General features: G+C 41.3%; 1 protein-coding gene across 2 annotated transcripts in view; it reads left to right on the forward strand.

The window, feature by feature from the left end:
* Window positions 1–18,124: 18,124 nt before the first annotated feature.
* Window positions 18,125–20,009, forward strand: part of LOC141754265 (CUB and sushi domain-containing protein 1) — a 467,652-nt gene continuing 465,767 nt past the window's right edge. For both annotated transcript variants that reach the window (XM_074613208.1, XM_074613217.1), the window contains exon 1: window positions 18,125–18,680. In XM_074613208.1, the coding sequence (XP_074469309.1) occupies window positions 18,533–18,680 (148 nt within the window). In that variant the 5' untranslated portion in view covers window positions 18,125–18,532. The remainder of the gene's footprint in view (window positions 18,681–20,009) is intronic.

Consider the following 20,009-nt stretch of genomic DNA (forward strand, 5'->3'; position numbering starts at 1 on the left):
GCGCGTAATAGACCTATCACCTTGCGCTTGGTATTTATTATTCAAATTTGAAATGAGGGTGCAATGCATGTCTCTTTGTCTACATCAAGTCACGGTCACACATGCGCCCGAGGTGATTTTCGCCTGGAAATAACACAGTAATGCAGCATTGCTTAAATTAATAACTGTAACGTACTGTTTTGGAAATTGTATTTTACACTACTCGTTACTGGGGAAAGTAATATCACAGTGAAGTGTTACTGAGTAACGCGTTACTGCCCAACACTGTTGAGGAGACATCATTTTGTTAAAGCTGTGTATCTTGATTTTGTGTGTGTGTGTTTGAGTGTCTGCACTAAATATCATACCACAATCATGAATCATAATCATAAATCAAAATCCTCAATCATCTGCAGGGTTAAAGTTATTATAATATAATGATGGTACAAATGCCTCCAGTATAAAAGAAATCATTGGGTAAGGCATTGAAATTACTGAAGGTATTCATTCATGGGCATAAATTGCTTTCCACAACACAGAGCACCTGGTGTTTATTAAGCCAGAATAAATTTGGAGGCAGATGTTTATTTCGCAAAGCAGATGATTAATTGAGTAATTCTATTATAAATCTAGTCTGAAACACCGGTGTTCACGTCCTGACCTGCATTCTGTTGTATATTTTGATAAAACATACATGCATTTCTTGTCATCTGTCAATAATCCATGAACCAGATGCAGCTAGACTTCCCCTTCTGTTATATAGGAAAACAAAATTATGTTCATGTAAAAACACAGTTTACTTTTTAGAGCAACCCCAGGTGGCTGAGGTACACTACATATGCATTGTTAGAAGATTTTCCTGTGTTGTTTTACCCACTCTTTACCAGTCTCTGTCACACGCACAAGTTTTACAGATGGCTTTCTATAATATTTTGTATAGTGGCCCATAGTATTTTACTGATCTGACTTGGCATATTTAGCGCAGCACCCCTGCGCCACTGCATCGCTCCCTGAAAACGTCATATTATACAGTTATAGTACAGTTTTTAGCTGTTGTAAAAGTTCAGAAAATTGCTTATGCTCGGCAGTGCCTCTTTGCCGAAGACGACACACATTACACAGGACAAGACACTTAATTACACAGGACATAAACCAGCATATGATGACGAAACACAAAATGACCCTGCCCGTACTGTTAAGCTGTGTGTATTTCTTGTAATCAAAATACAAATTGGGAGCAGACTGTAATCTATAGAACTACTCAATGGTATGTGCCCACCAATCTAATGGCTCTCTCACTGTATAAACATTCAAGTCTACTTGACAGACATGAGGAGCAGGATATTAATCTCCCCCGTCGGTGTGTCTCTACTGATGACTTCTGAGCTATCATTTCCCCCCAGGGATGCCAGGATCCTTTCAGACCTGTACAAAAGAGGTGTTGATCACAAGTGGTATCACCAGTATTCTGTGCAGACAGTTTAATCACAGTATGATTTGTTTCCCATATCATTGGGAACACAGGGACACTGTTAATCTGCTCACTGCTTCCTCGTCTGCTCCCTGTCCTCAGACAGAGAACTCAACATGCAAACATGAATATAGCTTCACAAATGAATATGTCAAACAGAATCTACCATATTCATATATTCTATGGAAAACACCATGTAACACAGTTTATACCCAACAACTTATCATTTCAACACCATGGTAGAGCTTATTTTATTCAAATCCAACAAACCTTGAAGGGCGGGAATAAAAAAAAAACTGGAAAGTTTTCTATCTAACTGTTTCTTAAATGTATTTTTAATATCTTCAGAGTTTTAAGAATTTAAGTGAGCCAGGCATCTTTGTAGGGCATGTAAACAATTCGTCGTTGCATATTTGAGAGAGTTAGTTAGCTGAGATAAATTCTACTTTACTTTAGTTATTATTAAATGTATTTATTAAATAAGTAAATGCAGTGAGTAGTGAAACTAAGTAGAGAATACAGATTCAGGGTTGGCTTCAAAGGATCATCTATTATTTTAGCCATTTTTAGCAGTGTAGATTTGACGAGCCACCACTTTGGTCCAGACTGAAATGTCTTAACAACTGTTGGAAGGATCACAATAAAATGTTGTACAGTCAGTCATGCCCACATCCCAATGAATTAGGTGATCGCTTGATCATTCCTCTAGCGCTACCAGCCGGTCAACGTTTTCCCTTTTTCCAGTGAAATATCTCACCAAACCATCTACTGGATGGATTGGCACAACATTTAGTACAGACGTTCATGGTGCCCAGACCACGTATCTTAATGACTTGAATGATCATTGACATTGGTGTTTTAAGTGAAATGTCTCAACAACTATTGGATAGAAATGTTGTACTCACATTCCTGCTCCTTTCAGGATGCTTTGTAATAATTTGGGTGATCCTTTAACTGTCATCTAGCGCCATATACTAAAATTTCAACTTGTCCGATACTTTTGGTTTATGACCAAATAACTTCTAAACGTGACAATGCCTTTTCCATCAGCGTCAGCTGAACTTTGTGTTAAAGGGGAACACCATCTAAATTACGAATTCCAGTATGTTACTTCCATGGTCTAGGAAAGTTCAATCAGTATTTGTGAACATGAGCTACTCTCTCTTAAAGCCAGAAACCAGAGAAGTACGTCTCAAACTTGTGATCTGAGCAAAATTCTAAGGAGCGACTTGTCACTAAAATGATTTTGTCCACTGTAAATATATTTAAAAAATAATATTATACTTCCGTGCTAACCCCCTTCACTTTAATCAGCAGGTGCCAAGCAAGCCACGGGAGTTGTAGCATTTATTCACTGACAAATTGAATGAATGAACTTTCTAGTAAACAAACAAAGCGTGCGCTGTGCGCTTCTTCCCACCTCCTGCCTCTACTGAAATTTGATCATGATTCATGTCGCCGGCCTCTGCTCAGCAGTAAATTAGGCACGGCCTGTCAGGCATTAGACGTTAGTGGCTCCGTTATTATCGACGGTGCCGACACATCAGTGGGCTGAACAGAGATAATGTGTGTGTGTTGATGGCAGACTGGCAGTTCAATAAAATCATGTGGCTACAAACTGCTTTTGTAGTTTGACTAAACCCAAAACACTTAGTCGCCATCTTTCTGAGCTCAGCTGCCTGTTGCACCATACCGACCTCTTGTGGCATGTGCTGTGCGCTACAATACATTACATCAATACAGATTCATAGAAAGCGGAGCATCTGTATTTATGGTGGTATTGAAAATCATACCAACGGTATTTCTAAATACCCTGGTATACCGTAATACCGTGCTACCGCCCAAGCCTACCATAAAGTCAGCACATTCCTCTGGGTGCTCTCAGTGTCAACTATAACATCCCAATTCATTTTCTATGGAGCAGTTTCACACTTTATACCTCATGACATCACAAACTTGAGTTTTAGCACTCTAGCTTTTGGATTTGGAAGAGATTTGTTCATGTTTACTAATGTAATGTATGAGCGTAGTTCCTCTTTAAGTGCTTATTAGCAAATGTTAGTGCGGTACGATGCTGAACTAAGATGGTGATCATGATAAAGATTACTGTACACCTGCTTTACATAAGTATGTTAGCATTGTCATTGTGAGCCTGTTAGCAGTATGAAATACATTTTGTAGGACAAGTAATGGCCCCAGATTATGTTTTTCAACAAAAGAAAATAATTATTCTAGGGCTATTATTCGATTAAAATATTTAATCATGATTAGTGGCATGATTGTCCATGATTAATCACACATTTGTTATCTGTTCAAAATGTACCTTAAAGGGAGATTTGTCAAGTAATTAATACTCTTATCAACATGGGAGTGAGCAAATATGCTTGCTTTAAGCAAATGTATGTGTATATGTATTATTGGAAATCAATTAACAACACAAACAATGACAAATATTGTCCAGAAACCCTCACAGGTACTGCATTTAGCATAAAAGATATACTCAAATCATAACATGGCAAACTTAAGCCCAACAGACAACAGCTGTTAGTGTGTCAGTGTGCTGACTTGACTATGACTTGCCCCAAACTGCATGTGATTATCATAAAGTGGGCATGTCTGTAAAGGGGAGACTCGTGGGTACCCATAGAACCCATTTTCATTCACATATCTGGAGGTCAGAGGTCAAGGGACCCCTTTGAAAATGGCCATGCCAGTTTTTCCTCGCCAAAATTTAGCACAAGTTTGGAGCGTTATTTAGCCTCCTTCACAACAGGCTAGTATGACATGGTTAGTACCAATGGATTCCTTAGTTTTTTTGTTTCATATAATACCAGCATCTTCACACGAGCTTTAAAACTGATCGATTGTGGTAATGTGTTAAATAAATTAGTGGCGTTAAAAACAAGTTTGCGTTATTATTAACTTTGACAGCCCTAGTATATACTATATCTGCAACCTGTTCACTGCTGACCTTAAATATTACTACTGAGCGTATAGGTGAAACATTTACTGTCAACCTTTTCATGTGATTTTTTGAACAATATTTACTCGTGGCAACTAAAGCATGATTAAAATCTATATGAATATGTTTAGGCAACTCAACGCACTTGGTTAAGGTCAAGCAAAGATAGTCGCTTTGGTTAAATATTGAAAAGGTCATTGCATTCCACCATGTACAACTCTTTGTTGACTTTTTCATTATTTAACCAAGACCACAATCTTTCCCTAAACTTCACTGTTTTTGTAACCTAAACCTCTGTCTCTATATGCTCTGTCTCCTTACCTCTTTGTGTCTCACTTACGCCTGTTTCTGTCTATCTCTTTCTACCTGAAAGAAAAGAGTGAGAGAAAGTAATTCTCATTCAGCACAGCAATTCACAGTGCAATCATAGGGAATATGCAATTAACGGGGAAAGCCTTCAGTCAATAGCACGTTGTGTGTACTCATACACCTCGTACCCTCTACGCTTCCCTCGCTCCCCTTCCTCCAACTCGTTCCTTCCATTCCTTCAGCGTCCTCTTCTCTTTTGTTGAGTACCTTCTCTACTCTCCTCCTCCACGTTTAAACCGAGATCTTCATGGAAAGAGCTCATTGCTCCCTCTCCTTCCCTCCTCGTCTTGCAAATCATTTCTCATTTAACCACATCTCATCATCCCTTACCATCATCATTACTCCCCCCACCACTCCTCTGCATCCCTTTCCTCTTTACAGTACCTCACTCCCTCCCACCAGCCCTCATGCTCACACAGCTTTCATCATTACCATCACCACCTCCTCCCAATCTGTTTACTCTCTCCACCCCCACTCCCTTCCCACCTAACTCCCTCCTTCAGTAACTCAGTGGCATCCTAATTCACAAGTTCTTCTCTCCTGCTTTTCTACACCTATTTTCCTTTTTCTCCCCTGGTTGGTGCAAATGGCTCGAAACCAGACAATGTGCCCGTGTCCCTCCAAATTCTCTGGATGCTTCCACGGCATCTAAGTCTCTCATTCATTATCTTCGCCAAGGATGTTATGATTTCGGTTCGGTTTGTTTCTTTGTCAGCAGGTTTACGCAAAAACTACTGGCCTGATTTTAATGAAACTTGATGGAAGGGTTTGGCATGGGCCATTACATTTTGTGGCGGATTTGAATCACGGGGAGGATACACAAATTATTTTTCACTTTCATTAACATTGCAAGCATTTGACCTTGGCGGAGGTCTGCGCTCCTCGGGTGCCCTTCTAGTTATCAATGGAACCAGTTCAGAATTGTCTCTTACATCATCAAGCAAGCATGGACTCTTTTGTTTCTAGCATTGGGAGGAGTACATGTTCACAAATTTAACATTTATTCCTCTCCTCCTCTTCCTTTTAAATATGCTTTGTTCTGCACCTCCTTATTTACCACTCCTCCCTCTCTGACCTATTTCATAATCACTGCCTCATCTGAGCCATTATACTCCACCTTTTCCATCCTCCTTTTCTCTTCTATGTCCTTTCTGCCATACTGCAATCTCTTGATGCTTCCTTCATCATTATTTTTCTTTTTGACACTCTTGATGGTTATTCTTCTCCTTCACTTCTTCCTTTTTTGTAAACCATCATGCCAAGTTCATGTTATATCAATCAGACTTTAATTATGAGCAGTCACATCGGAAAAAACATAACCCGTAGTTGTAATCCCAACTCTGTGATTTCGGGACTTTCTGAGAGCTATGATATCATCCACTTGGTGAAAAGAACTACAGAAGTGCCAACAACCCTTTTGGCAAAACGGTTGCAAAGCCTCCATCCCTGGCAGGTCCATCGAAATAAAATCCAATATTAATACTTACATGAACAATTCAGCTGATTTAAAAGAAGCTTTACACTGTTTGGTTGTATCTAGTTTCATTTGATGACAAACAAAAGTAGCAAATGTATTAATTAGTTAATTAAATGGTTCAAGGCCAGCAGTGGAGGTTCATTTGGCATAATAGATAAACACATCATCATGAGCGAATTCTTATTCGGTCCAAGATGGTGGCCCGGTAGCAGCTCTGTGTGCTTGTCTGTGTGTTTGGTGTCTTGTCACTTTTCCTCAGCAGCAATTTTAAAACAGCATGTCAAAAATGTTGAAAGCAATTTAAACCCTTTAGCTTCAATGTTTCAAGTCTATTTTAAATCCTTATTTTAATAAGACTCTACAAGAAGTTGTTGAAGTCAAGTCCGAGATCGGGTGTTTGGCCGTGGCTGCAGCTGTGCTCTATCCACAGGTTGTTTGTTTACCTGTGTTTTTTGGCGACTGCTTTACCTGCTTTTCCTCGATCTATGTGGTGCTCCCGCTGTGGTCGTTGAGGAACTTTCTGCGGACATCAGAAGCTATGGATAACAAACTTACATGTGTGTCGCTGTCGATAGATCTTACTAAGGCTTTCGATACTTTGGACCACCAATTACTCATTAACACCATGTTGAGTGCCAGCATTGGATGCAAAGTGGTTCTACAGTTATCTGTCTAATTGTACTCAGATTGTTAAAAATGGCAACGTCACGTCTGACTGGGTCACTCTTGAGAGACCACAAGAATCGCTCTTGGGACCCTTGCTTTTCTAGTTTATATTAATAACATTTGTGAGAAGTTCAGATTCTGCAAGTACCATCTGTATGCGGATGACACAGTCATGTACTCCTCTGACCCCACCGCAGAGTGGGCATTTTCTAATCTGCAGACTGACTTTAACGCCCTGCAACATGCCCTTTCGGATCTGAAATTGCTTTTAAACTCAACCAAAACTAAAACTATGATTTTCTCTCCCTGGCAAACAAAAGTTCTAACCCTTTCTATTAAAACTCTTGATGGTGTCTCTATTCAGTCTGTTGACAATTATAAATACGTTGGAATTTGGATGGATAAAAGTCTAAATTTTAAATGCCATATTGACCATCTCGCAAAGAAATCAAAATTCACACTGGGTTTTCTGTACAGGCTAAAGTCCTGTTTTTCCATGGCATCGAGAAAACACTTACTGTAGTTGCTGGCCTTTTCCTGGCTCAGATTGATTTTGGTGATTCTATTTACAGGTTTGCCACACCGTCCACCTCGTCCAAACTTGACCCCCTGTATCACTCAGCCCTGAGGTACGTCAGTAATTCTAGCTTCAAGACCCATCATTGTACCTTATACAGCATGGCAGGATGGTCATCCCTCACTTTGTGTAAGTTACAACATTGGTATATTTTAGTCTATAAGATCATCTCTGGCAAATTTCCTACTTAAGCCGGAAGTTTGTATTTCTCCAAAACTGTTATAACCTTACGTCACATTAATGACGTCAGTTTAGAGTGCCTTCTATTCGTACAGAAGCTGTTCCACTACGGTCCTTGGTCCTGGAACAATCTGAAGGCCAAGCTTAAACTTGAGACCCTTATCTCTTTAAATGATTTAAAACAAAGAATAAAGGAAGTGGTCACAGAGGCGTAGTGTAACATCCCTGTTCATCTTTATCTCAAATTCAGTTCGTCTTTTTGTGTCGTTGCCTCCCGGTCTTTTATATTCTCTCCCCTCTTCTGTCATTTTCTCTAAAAGGCGTAATGTTTGACTTTGAGCTCTCTTAGGAGAACAGGTGTGTTCTGTATTAGCTCACAGCGAGACACACACACACACACATAGATCTGCATACACACACACACACCACAGAACTCACAATTCACCTCCAGACAGAGTGCTTTGTGTTTATGGCTGTGTGACTCTCGAAGACAACTTGGGTATGGTCCAGCACAGCAAAGTAGTTAAGCATTCTGTTCTCATATGAATGAGACATCTTAAAACTTTTTCTGTCAAGTTGAATAAATATAGTGGCTCACCTTGAGACCTGTGCTCATTAAAATGTACTGGTTTTCTTGACCTGTGGGGACTCAAGTTGAGTCAATTAAAGCTCTCCTCTGTTGACCCTTGCTCAGTAAGATACACTGTAGTTTACTACTTCTATTTGGGCTTCAAACACAATAAGACAATGTTTTTGAACCTGGTACCCAGGCAACATACCGTAATAGTGCTTTTGTCATTTGGGTACCCATTGTGAACAGGTGCCAAAACATGGCCTTTAGTTGAACCCAGAGTACACTATAATTGGGTGTAGATGGTAGTCTGGTTTAACTGTAAAGCCTTTGATAGAGCTTACCTTTTACACTTCATTTAAAAACACAATGACTCCTCAGTCAGACTCAGAGGTTTGTGGGAGGCAGGTTAAATGAAGATGCCATGACAACCACCATTGTGTGCTATGAAGGGCAACATCATATGTTTAAGATCAACTGTGTTTTTTTCTAAAAGGATAGCATTTTTCTCTTCAAGCCAAATTGTCAAACATTTCCTAGTTCCAGCTTTTTCTGTTTTATATTCTCTTACATTGAATATCTTTGGGTTTTGGACTGTTGGTTGGACAAAACAAGACATATGAAGATGTTACCTTATAGGGGTGTAACGATTCATCTACTACATCGATATTGATTTACATTCCTACGAGCAAGTTGTCCTTCACGGGGGACGTATATCTATCTAAAATCGATTTGCAAGGTGAATAATCTATTGTATCGATACTAAGAATTTGCACCTTGTATTTAAGCACAACAAACGCTATATGGATGTATTTTTTAGCACTTTTAATAGTAAAGAACTGTTAAACGTTACTCCGATTCACTCTCCGCCTTCCTTGGCAATGTCAGAAAGACGACAACAAAAACGTAGCAGGCTGATGGCGAGGAAGAGCCAGTTGAGTGAGAGATTTTCAAGCTGCGTTTGAGGTCCAGCGTGTGGAAACATTTCGGCTTTTGCAAAAAGAGAGATGTCCTTGATAAATCGCTCGCTGTTTGCAGAATATGCAAAGGCCAGATAAAATACAATGGCAACACGACCAATCTTTCCACGCACTTACTGAGACGCCAATGTTATTGCTCTACTGTTTATATTGAAAATGAGAACAGAAGCAGGTGGTTAAACCACTGTTCATTTGACCTGAAGAGGAGTTGGTTGCATTTTCTGTTTTGTTAAATATTATTGCTTTACCTTTTGCTTTGAAAATGAGAACAAAAGCAGCAGTTTAAACCACTGTTCATGTAACTTGAATAGAAGTTGGTTTATTTTATTTTTTGTTAAATACTGCACTACCTTGTATCTTGAGAACTGAAGCAGTGGGTCCTGAAGTTGCACTTTATATTATTCACAAATAAAAGGTTTATGTATTTGCCATTAATCGTTGTGTTAACTTGTTTATATCCATAATTAATACATCCCTATAAATAACTGATAAAGTATTTATTTTTTTCTGAGCTGTTGTTGAGCTGTTGTCAGAGGGTGATTACAATTTGATATCTGTTTTCCCTCCTATCACCATTGCTATCATTACTTTATTTGATGAAACTGAGCGCTGCCAGTATTTTTTCAAATGATTTAGGCTAACTTTTAAGCTAGCCTAATGCAGCCTGAAAAGACATCAAGATAGAAATTAAGGTGGATAAGGGGATTGGTGTTTAAGTTTACAATACATAAAAAGCATTTCAAATGCAATGTGACGCTATTTTTCAACTGCGAAAATATCAGAATTGTTAAAACATGATGCTTTGCTGATTCTCACTGTTATTCTGGTCTAATGCGGAGACACTTTCCACAAAAACACAACGAATTTTGGGATAAACAGTAACCATTGACTCATCCTCAGTTACCCTGTGAATCTTCCCGTAGCTCTTAACAGATGTTGGGCCAAGTGCCGATTGTGGCTCCTGCTGTTGCTCGGAGACTATTGAGAACCCATTTGAACCAGAGGGCTGTTTTACTAAAAGTTGAAATATATTAACTTCTAACCCTCTGTGGTCTGAACTCGAAAAACATGCTAAACTTTAAAGCTGTTGGAGACACACAACAGTACTTCTTCTCCACTGAGGAGAACAGAATAAAACGTAGGTCTTCAGAGACTCCAGTGGAAATGCAGCCTCGCTTCTTCTGGGAACTTTGAAGGAAATGATTGTCGGAGAAAAGATTGCTTGCGCCTTTGACCGATTATTGCTTACCCGTTAAATTACAGGCTGTAATTAACCACTTACAGTGTGTTACCATTACCAGAATGATCAGCCTCCCTGCTGCAGCTTCAAAGTGTTTTATACCTAATAACAACTATTGATCACAAGACAATTATATATCCTCTGTGTGTGTATTGTAATCAGTAATTACCAAACGCAGTCATATTCATTTAGTCACCTGTGGTTTGAATGCTATAACATTTAATTTACTGTATTTTCCTTTGTTGTAACTTAATTATGCTTCCAGTCTGTCCTGTGTAATTATCGGTCTTTAAAATAATTAGATGTGAGCCTGGAATCTTTATTAATAAACCCTTACTTCTGTCAGAGGCTTTATAAAGGTGCTACATTTCACATCTAATGTAAGTCTTGTTTCATGTAATCTTTAGGTGCAAGAAGATGAATTCGCAGTCAAAAAAACTGGAACACCTCATCTGAAAAAGTTGCAAACACCATTATCAAAGCAACCAATCTTTTTTTTCTCATAAGAATCATTAAGGAGGAATATAGTTTAAGCCTGGATGTACTTTCAGTTTTTGCATAATGAGGTCAAAAACAAAACAAACAAATATATCTTCAGTGGTGGTAGGCAATATTTTCTTTAAAAATGTATTCTATTTTCAATTAATGTCAGTGCAGACACTGGTTTGCAATTTATTTCTCCCCCACAGTTTCTGCTGTGAGGTTAGCAGCTCCTCACAGTAGAGGGTGAATGAGAGCACCTGCTTTTCTTCTGTTTCTGTCTATTCACAATAAAATACAAGACCCTGGATGGTATCATTAGCTCTCAGTGCATATATGTACAATGTATAAAGGGACTGCTAATGATTTCCTTGGGTGCATATGTATCTAAAGAAACTGTTAAAGGTTTCCTTGGTTACTGACTTTATACTTTGAGTACAGCAGTACAGATCTAAAGTTAGATCTCCAACTTGTGTTTGTTCTAGCTGATATGATAGCAGAAATATTCTTGGCTGCACCTCATGCCTAACCACAGGAACCATATCATTACAGCAAAGACCATCATCAGGATTATTGTAGCTTTTATTTAATGAAACTGCTCCTTTACACTTCTTCAGAGGTGTTCTTCAGAGTAGTACATATACCAGAGCCCAGTAGCACCAAGCTACAGCAGAAGCTTAGGCTGCTTCTGAACTACTGCACGATAGGCGTGTGCTGTTATGGATGTGAATGGGGACAAGTTGCTACTGCAGAGCTATTGTATATGGGAACATATGGGAGAATTTCTTACCAATAGAGAGACAAAGTTCCTCCCCTTCTGGTGGACCCCATGGGACCCTATTTTGGAAACAAATATGTACGGTAGTCAATGGAGAGACACGAACATTGTTTTGATCCCGTTTGAATTATGGCATGAATCAACACATTTGATGTTTGTCGATTGAAAAGATAATTTTGCAAGTCAAGAAAGTCACAGTTTGTCGTAGGTTTGTCAATGTATCATTCAGTTTTGTGTGAAACCGCTCAGTGAACTACATCTCTCGTCATAATATACGTCACCAACAATAGCTAGCTAGCTAACTTAGCTATGTTCCACGCACAGATGTGACGTTATCTTACCTGATGTGTTTTATCCAGCGACTCCTTGTCTTTTTATCAGCCAGGAAGCGAAAGAACAAGCGAGACCCGTTGCTGGTGTGAATACATCCCAGTAGGAAACACACAGGCATCGTAGCTTCAGAAAGAGAGGCGTCACTTTCGCAACTTTTGGGTGTGTCGTCTTTCTTATATTCATACTTTATTACAACAGTTTTACAACAAACTGCGTCTTTCTTGACTTGCAAAATAATCTTTAAAATTGTCAAACATCATATGTGTGATTCATGGCGGAATTCAAACAGGATAAAAAGCGTGTTTCTCTCTCGCTGTTCATATTTTTTCCGAAAATAAGATCCCATGGTGGTCCACCGGAAGGGGCAGGACTTCACCTCCCTTTAATCTGCCACATTCAATTGTACTCACACAGTGACGCCTTTGGACAAAAAAGGGATGCACGGGATATCACCAACTCTACATGGAAATGATGGGTAATTATGTTTTATTGTGATTCATTCTGTACTGATTCATGATCAGCAATGTACATAAACTTCAGCTTATACTATCACACTCTTTTCTTTTTCCCTCCTCTTTTTAAAGTTTCTCCTGCAGTCTATCTTTGACCAGTAGATGGCAGCCTGACTACACTCAGCTGTAGAAGAGAGCTGTCCATGGTGCTGAATGGATGCTCTCTCTATCTATCTTTATCGCTCTCTCTCTCTCTAATGCTCTGTCTACCTACAGTATCTGTCCATATATGTGTTTATCTGTCTGTCTCCCATCCTGTCTCCTTGCCTCCTTGCTGTCTCCCTGTCTGTTGAAGAGCAGCAGCAGATGTGTGTTATGTCAAACAACCCTCTTGTCTAGGTTGAAAACGACAGTCTCTTTAGGAGCGTATGCTGTTATGAAGACTCCCACCAGTAGATGTAAAAAATGTTTTCATAAATATATATAAAATGACTAAACTAGCCCTATGCACAGAGAACTACCAGCTTGATGGATGACTCACAGTAATGCTGTGAAATGGCTCAACCCACACACACACACACACAGCCACTCACTGAAACACACACGACACACACTCATACCAACACATGCAGCACAACACCCGAGCACACACATACTGTATAAACCCATGTGGCACACACATGCACTGACACACACACACACACAGGCTGAGAGTTGAGATGGTTAACTATCTGTACAAGGAGGAAGGAGGTTGCCAAGTGGAACTAAATCAGTGTGGATTAACATTGTGGGAGATTAGCAACAAATCTATTATGAAAACTATTTAAAGCCAAAACAAGCGGCTGTAGCCTATAAATCCTGTAACATGTGGTCAGAGGACCCAAGGGTGCTGTTTAGGGGTGAGGATTAGCTCAAATTCAGTGTTTGTTCATGCTTTACTGGCTTGCAACATGAGTGTATTCTGATTATTCAAATATTGTAAATGCAACAAATGCAAATGTATCTGGTAGGGGTGGGGGGAAAAAATGATTCACCTATGTATCGCAATTTTTTTTTCTCACGATTTTGAAGATTTTTTAATGCCAGAATCGATTTGCTTCATTTGAGTCTATGCGGAGGTAAAAGGAAGTTACCGCTTTTATAGTTGTAGTCTGAGTATATGACGGCATATCTGTTCCGTATCCGTCACCAAAACAAACCGTAGCCGGCCGGCTGTAGCGAGCAGAAACCGGCAGATACGACAGAGCAGAAAATGACGTAGGGTCTGCGTGGATACGACCTGCACCCTGCCATTTTAAATCCAAAGTGGTAAACACTACACATACAGTAAAGTATGGAAACACTTTGGGTTTCATATATTACCAGGAAAAGCAGAGCTAGACATCATACCTAAAGCTGCACGCTAACTCTGTCATAGACAGGAAGCAATATCGTATTGCTGTCCAACATCAGAACTGCAACGGTATATAGCAACGGTCTGCTATAAAACAACATAACAGGCCGTCGTGATTGACCAATCAGAATCGACTAGGCAACAAAGCCGTGTAATAATCCCTGACAATGACTGATATATTTGACTTCAGGACATCGCTGACTACATACTTGCTGAAAATCAAACATTTTTACTGTATTAATTTAGATATTTTCCAAAGTTAAAGTCTCTAGAAGTGTATGATTCAACTTTTTCCCATGGTCTAGTGTTAAAAAAAGTTAACAAAAATCACAATATATGGATTCGCAATACGTAGAATTGCAATACTTAAAAATCGCAATACATGTCGAATCAGAACCTAAGTATCGCGAATCGGGAGATAGGTGTATCGTCCCAGCCCTAGTATCTGGAAACATTTTAGTAGATTAATTTATGGGTTAAGAGGCTGACTTGTATCCACTTGGGCTGTTACCTCAAGATGCAATACCACTAATGACCGCTAGATGCTATAGCTTTTAAAAATCCATTAAAACAATGCTAAAATACCATTCTTTTCTTTATGTTGTTCTGTGATGATGATTTAAAAAAAAAAATTAACATTAAAAAGATATTAAGACTAAAGGGATGGTACATTTAACAGGGTGTTTTCTTGATTGGCTCAGTAACGGCCAAAAAGACTGCAACAAGTGGTAAATCTCTCAAAAAACGAAAAGCTATATGTCACTTTTTCAGAGCCTATACTTCGGGCACCCACTCACTAGCTTTTCTCTGCATTGTGTGACAGTATGAGGTGACGCCTTCTGTGAAATACTGTAATGGGCCAAATTTGGAGTGACGTGTAATTTGCATTTGCCTCTGAACGCCGCTGCTGCTGTTGGTCGTCTCGGTGGCTCAGCGGGCTAAGTCTCCACGTCGTGTTTGTAGCGTTGTAATCTTGTTAGCGTGATCCTCTGCACATGCCACCAGGGACCGGGGATCAATAACTGGCTCGTGGCTCCGTTTGGGTGGCACACACACCCATACACACACTCTTATAGAGATTATAGAATCAGAGTGGTGTTTATGTGGCACTGAGATTGATTGGCAAGAGAGAGAGAGGGTGAGGCTTTTTTTTGTGTTTAACATCATGTGACCTCAAAATATAGTCTGGAAATGTGCTGGAAAGTATATTGTGTGTGTCTGTGTGCGTGTGCGTGTGTTTGTGTGTGTGTTACTCCCCCCATGCAGCTCTTTCCTTCACCCTTTCTTTCCTTTCAGTCTTTTTTGTTTGCCTTTTACCTCATTTTCTCATTTGTGTTTGTCCTTCTCTTCTTTCCTCCCGTTCCCCTTCAACCTGTCATTTTTTCCTCTGCTTCTTCTCTTTTTTTCATCACCCTTTCCCTTTTTGACTTCATCCTTTCTTTCATCCCTCCCTCTTCGTGATCCCCCGTTTTTTTGTACCTCCTCTCCTTTCCTCCTTTCATATTCACCTCCCTTTCTCTTCCACACAGCCCCTCTCTTGTTCCTATTCACTCACGTCTTCCCTTTCTTTCCCGACCCCTTCTCTCCCTCTTTCCTGAAATTGATCTTTTCTTCCTCTCTTGCTCGTTTCACCCTTTTTCATCCCCCTCTCCTCCCTGAATCTGTCATCGCTCCTCATCTCTCACTCCATCCCTCTTTTCACCCTCCCTTCCTCTCCTTTCCTCTCCTCTCCATCTCCTTCCCCCTTTCCCTCCCTTGCTCTTCTCATCCCTTCCTCTCTCCTTTAGCCTTCCCACTTTCCTTTCATCCCTCTTTTACATTTTTTCTCCCCCCTTTTTTCTTTCTTTCTCTTTCTCTTTTTCTCCCTTCCTTCCATCTGATTTCTCCTTCCTTAACATAGTCCTTACTGAATCCCTCCTGTCATCTCTCTTTTATCATTTCTCCCCTTCCTTTCTCCTGAAATCTCTTTCTTCCTGCTTCTTTCATTTCATCCATCACTTCTTGCTCCACCTCTCCCTCTGTCAGTGTTCTTTTCTCCTCCCTATCTCCTTTTCATGCTTCCTTCCTTCCTTCCTTCCTTTTTCCTGATATTTCTGTCCTTCTTCCCTTCTTTTTCCTTTCATTCATCATCCCTCCTTCCTCCCGGTTTATCTGTTTTAAACCTGTCTTTCCTCCATCCTCTCTTCTTCATTCATTTTTCCTTGCTTTCTCTTTCCCTCTCACTGTCTTTCCTCTCTCGCCCTCCCCCTGAAATCTCCCCTTTCTCGTCATTCTTTCCTCTCATCCCTTTCTCCCTCTCTCTCCCCTCCCTGCCTCCTTCTTCAGTCACTCTTTATTCTGCTCATTCCCTCCCCCTTTCTTTCCTCCTCCCCTATCTTCCACTTTTCCTCCCTCTCTTTTACTTCCCCGACTACCCCTCTCTCTCTCTTTGCCTCTCACCTCTCTTTCTTTCTCATTCCTTTACTGTCTATCCTCTCTCATCCTCCCCTGAAATCCCCCCTTTCTCATTCTTCTTTCCTCTCTTCCCTTGCTCCCTCTCTTTTCTTTAGCCTTTCCACTTCCCTTTCATCCCTCTTTTAACTTTTCTGCCTCCCTTTTTCTTTCTGTCTCTTTCTATTTTTCTCTCTTCCTTCCCTAACTGAATCCCTCCTGTCATCTCTCTTTTATCCAGTCTTTCACCTGAAATCTCTTTCCTCCTTCCTCCCTTTCCTCTTTCCACTGCTCCGTCTTTTCCGACTCCCTCCTGACATCTCTCTTTTATCCTTTCTCCCCTTTCTTTCTCCTGAAATTGTTCTCTCTGCCCTCCTCCCCTCTCATCTCCCTCTCTCTCTCTGTCATTCTTTCTCCTCTTTTTCTCCTCCCTTTTTCCTTTCCATGCTTCCTTCCTCCCTTCCCTTTTCTGAAGTTTCTGTCCTTCTTCCCTCCTTTTTCCTTTCATTCATCGGCTCTCCTTCCTCCCTGTTTATCTTTCTTAAACCTGTCTTTCCTCCCTCCTCTCTTCTTCATTTGTTTTTCCTTCCTTTCTTTTTCCCTCTCACTGTCTTTCCTCTCTGGCACTCCCCCTGAAATTTCCCCTTTCTCATCCTTCTTTCCTCTCATCCCTTTCTCCCACTCTCTACAGTCTTTACTTCTCCCCATTTCCTCCCCCCTCTCTTCTTCTCCACTATTTTCCACTTTTCCTCCCTCTCTTTTACTTCCCAGACCAACCTCTCTCTCTCTCTCTGTCTCTCTCTCTCTTTGGTCTCCCTCTCTCTCTTTCCCATCCTCCCTCTCTTTTACTTCCCAGACCAACCTCTCTCTCTCCCTCTCTCTCTCTCTGTCTCTCTCTCTCTCTCTCTCTCTTTCTCTCTCTCTTTGGTCTCCCTCTCTCTCTCTCTTTGGTCTCTCTCTCCCCCCCCCTCTCTCTCTCTCTCTCTCCCATCCTCCCTCTCTCTCTCTCTCTCTCTCTCTCTCTCTCTCTGTCTCTGTCTCTCTCTCCCCCTCTCTCTCTCTGTCTCTCCTTTTATTAAAATCTTTTGCTTTCTTCCCGCTTCTTTCATTTCATCCATCACTTCTTGTTCCACCTCCTTTTCTCCTCCCTATCTCCTTTTCCTTCCTCCCTTTCCTTTTCCCGAAATGTCTGTCCTTCTTCCCTCTTTTTTCCTTTCATTCATCTGCCCTCCTTCTTAAACCTGTCTGTCTTTCCTGTCATCCCTTTCTCCCTCTCTCTCTCCCCCCTCCCACCCTCTCCAGTCTTTACTTCTCCCAATTTCCTCCCACTCTCTCTTCATCTCCACTATTTTCCACTTTTCCTCCCTCTCTTTTACTTCCCAGACCAACCTCTCTCTCTCTCTTTGGTCTCCCTCTCTCTCTCTCTTTGGTCTCCCTCTCTCTCTCTCTTTGGTCTCTCTCTCTCTCCCCCCCCCCCTCTCCCATCCTCCCTCTCTCTCTCCCTCTCTCTCTCTCTCCCATCCTCCCTCTCTCTCTCCCTCTCTCTCTCTCTTTGGTCTCCCTCTCTCTCTCTCTTTGGTCTCTCTCTCTCTCCCCCCCCCCCCTCTCCCATCCTCCCTCTCTCTCTCCCTCTCTCTCTCTCTCCCATCCTCCCTCTCTCTCTCCCTCTCTCTCTCTCTTTGGTCTCTCTCTCTCTTCCCCCCCCCCCCTCTCTCTCTCTCTCTCTCTCCCATCCTCCCTCTCTCTCTCCCTCTCTCTCTCTCTCAGTCGTCGCTCGCTCGCCGTGCTGTGCGGACCTACCAACCACCTCTCTCCTCTCCTTCACTGAGTCTCTTCATCATCTCTCTCCTCTCCTCTCCGGTCCTCCGGTCCTCCGGTTCTCTTGCTATGACAGCTCACACCAGCAGCGTGTTGCCCGATCTCAGACCACCGACAACCCGTCACCGGTTATCCTGTCCACACGTTACCATGGACATGTGTGTGTGGGGTATTCGTGATTGATCTTCGGGTGTTTGTTATTATTAGTATTATTATTATTATTATTATTTGTGTATTAAAAACGAAAGCAAGAGGAGGAGGGGGGGTTTTGGCCGTCCTCTTGTACCCCCCTCCGCTTCCTGCAGCCAAGCGGAGCGGCAAGGTGGGGAGAAGAAGGCTTTAACATTAAGCCAGCTTGGATTTATTTAACAGCAAAATGACGGATTTGGGAGCGCCGGAGATGCTGCTGATGCTGATGATGAGGAGGAGGAGGCTGAATGGAGAGACATCCTGCAGGCTGAGACGAGACCTCCCGCTTCTCCTCCTGCTGGGGCTCCTCTTCGGGGACTGCTCTCCGTCCAAGGGTGAGAGAGCTTTTACACAGGTTTAAGGCTGGTCTGTGTGTTTGTGTGTCTGTGTGTGTGTGCGTGCCTGCAGCGCTTGCATGCCTGCATACGTGTGTGTGTGCGCGCGCGTGTGTTGGAGGGCATCCTGATAAACGCAGGTTGGTTTGTTTGCGTGTGAGCGTGCACGCCAGAGTGAGAGGAAAAAAGAAAGGTGGTTAATTCGTTACGTCTCGTTGCTGCGGACAACGCTGGTGTGTGTGTGTGAGAGAGAGAGGGTTATGTGTGTGTGTGTGTGTGTGTGAGAGAGAGAGAGAGAGAGAGAGTTATATGTATGTGTGTGTGTGTGTGTGAGTGTGTGCACGATCGCCTCTTTGGGGATGGCGTGTCCTTTTGCGTGTTTGAGAGATAGTGAATGCAAAAAGAGAGAATGAGAGCATGCACGCACAGTGGGTTAGTGTGTGTGTGTGTGTGTGTGTGTGCGTGTGTATGCGCGTGAGAGAGAGAGCTAGTGCACAGTGCCCAACTTGGACACAGTATAGGCTATTATTACATCTAGGGAACAGTGTAGGCATGCTCATGTTTTTTTGGGGGGGCCTCCATGCTGTGCAGATCATGTAAAATAAATAAACTTCAGAATCAATCACAGATCACTTAAACTTCAGACTTCATGTAGTTTCTCCAGGTGGAGACATCAATGACATCTGATGAGGAAACAGTTACAAATCTTGTTTGGTAAATTTTAACTAACTCAATAACCTGTGTTACTGTTGACAAATGAATAGGGATTCACCGATCTGACTTTTTCCATTCCAGATAGGGATACTTGGGCTTTGGGTATCGGCCCCATACTGAGTACCAATCTGATACCAGCGTTTAATAAAACACTGTCACTGGGATCAATCTGTTATGTGTAAGGAAACATCAGGCTGGACTTAAACATTGCTTTCCTTGTAAAACAAAATTGTAACAAATAAATATAAATGTAATGAATTGTCATATATTATAAAAGTAATAAACCATGCACCAACAACTTGGCAAAAAAATCTTCAAAATGAATTACAATTCAGGTGTAAACCTTTTTAATGCAGCAACAAATCGGTCAAAACATGAACAAGAATCGAAATTACAGCATACAATGTATATAGCATATAATTGAATTGAATAGATCGGCATCATTGTCACTGATATCCGATCCAGCTATTTGAGTCAGTATATCGGCCCGATATCGGTATCGGTGCATCCCTACAAATGAGCAGACTTAGACAGAGAGAGATGGGTTGCAATTTCTCCTGGAGGGCATTTAGACAGGAAATCCCATGCTCATTGTATAACATGATTTTGTGGAGT

The sequence above is a fragment of the Sebastes fasciatus genome, chromosome 2, assembly GCF_043250625.1.
Source record: "Sebastes fasciatus isolate fSebFas1 chromosome 2, fSebFas1.pri, whole genome shotgun sequence".
Taxonomy (NCBI): Eukaryota; Metazoa; Chordata; class Actinopteri; order Perciformes; family Sebastidae; genus Sebastes; species Sebastes fasciatus.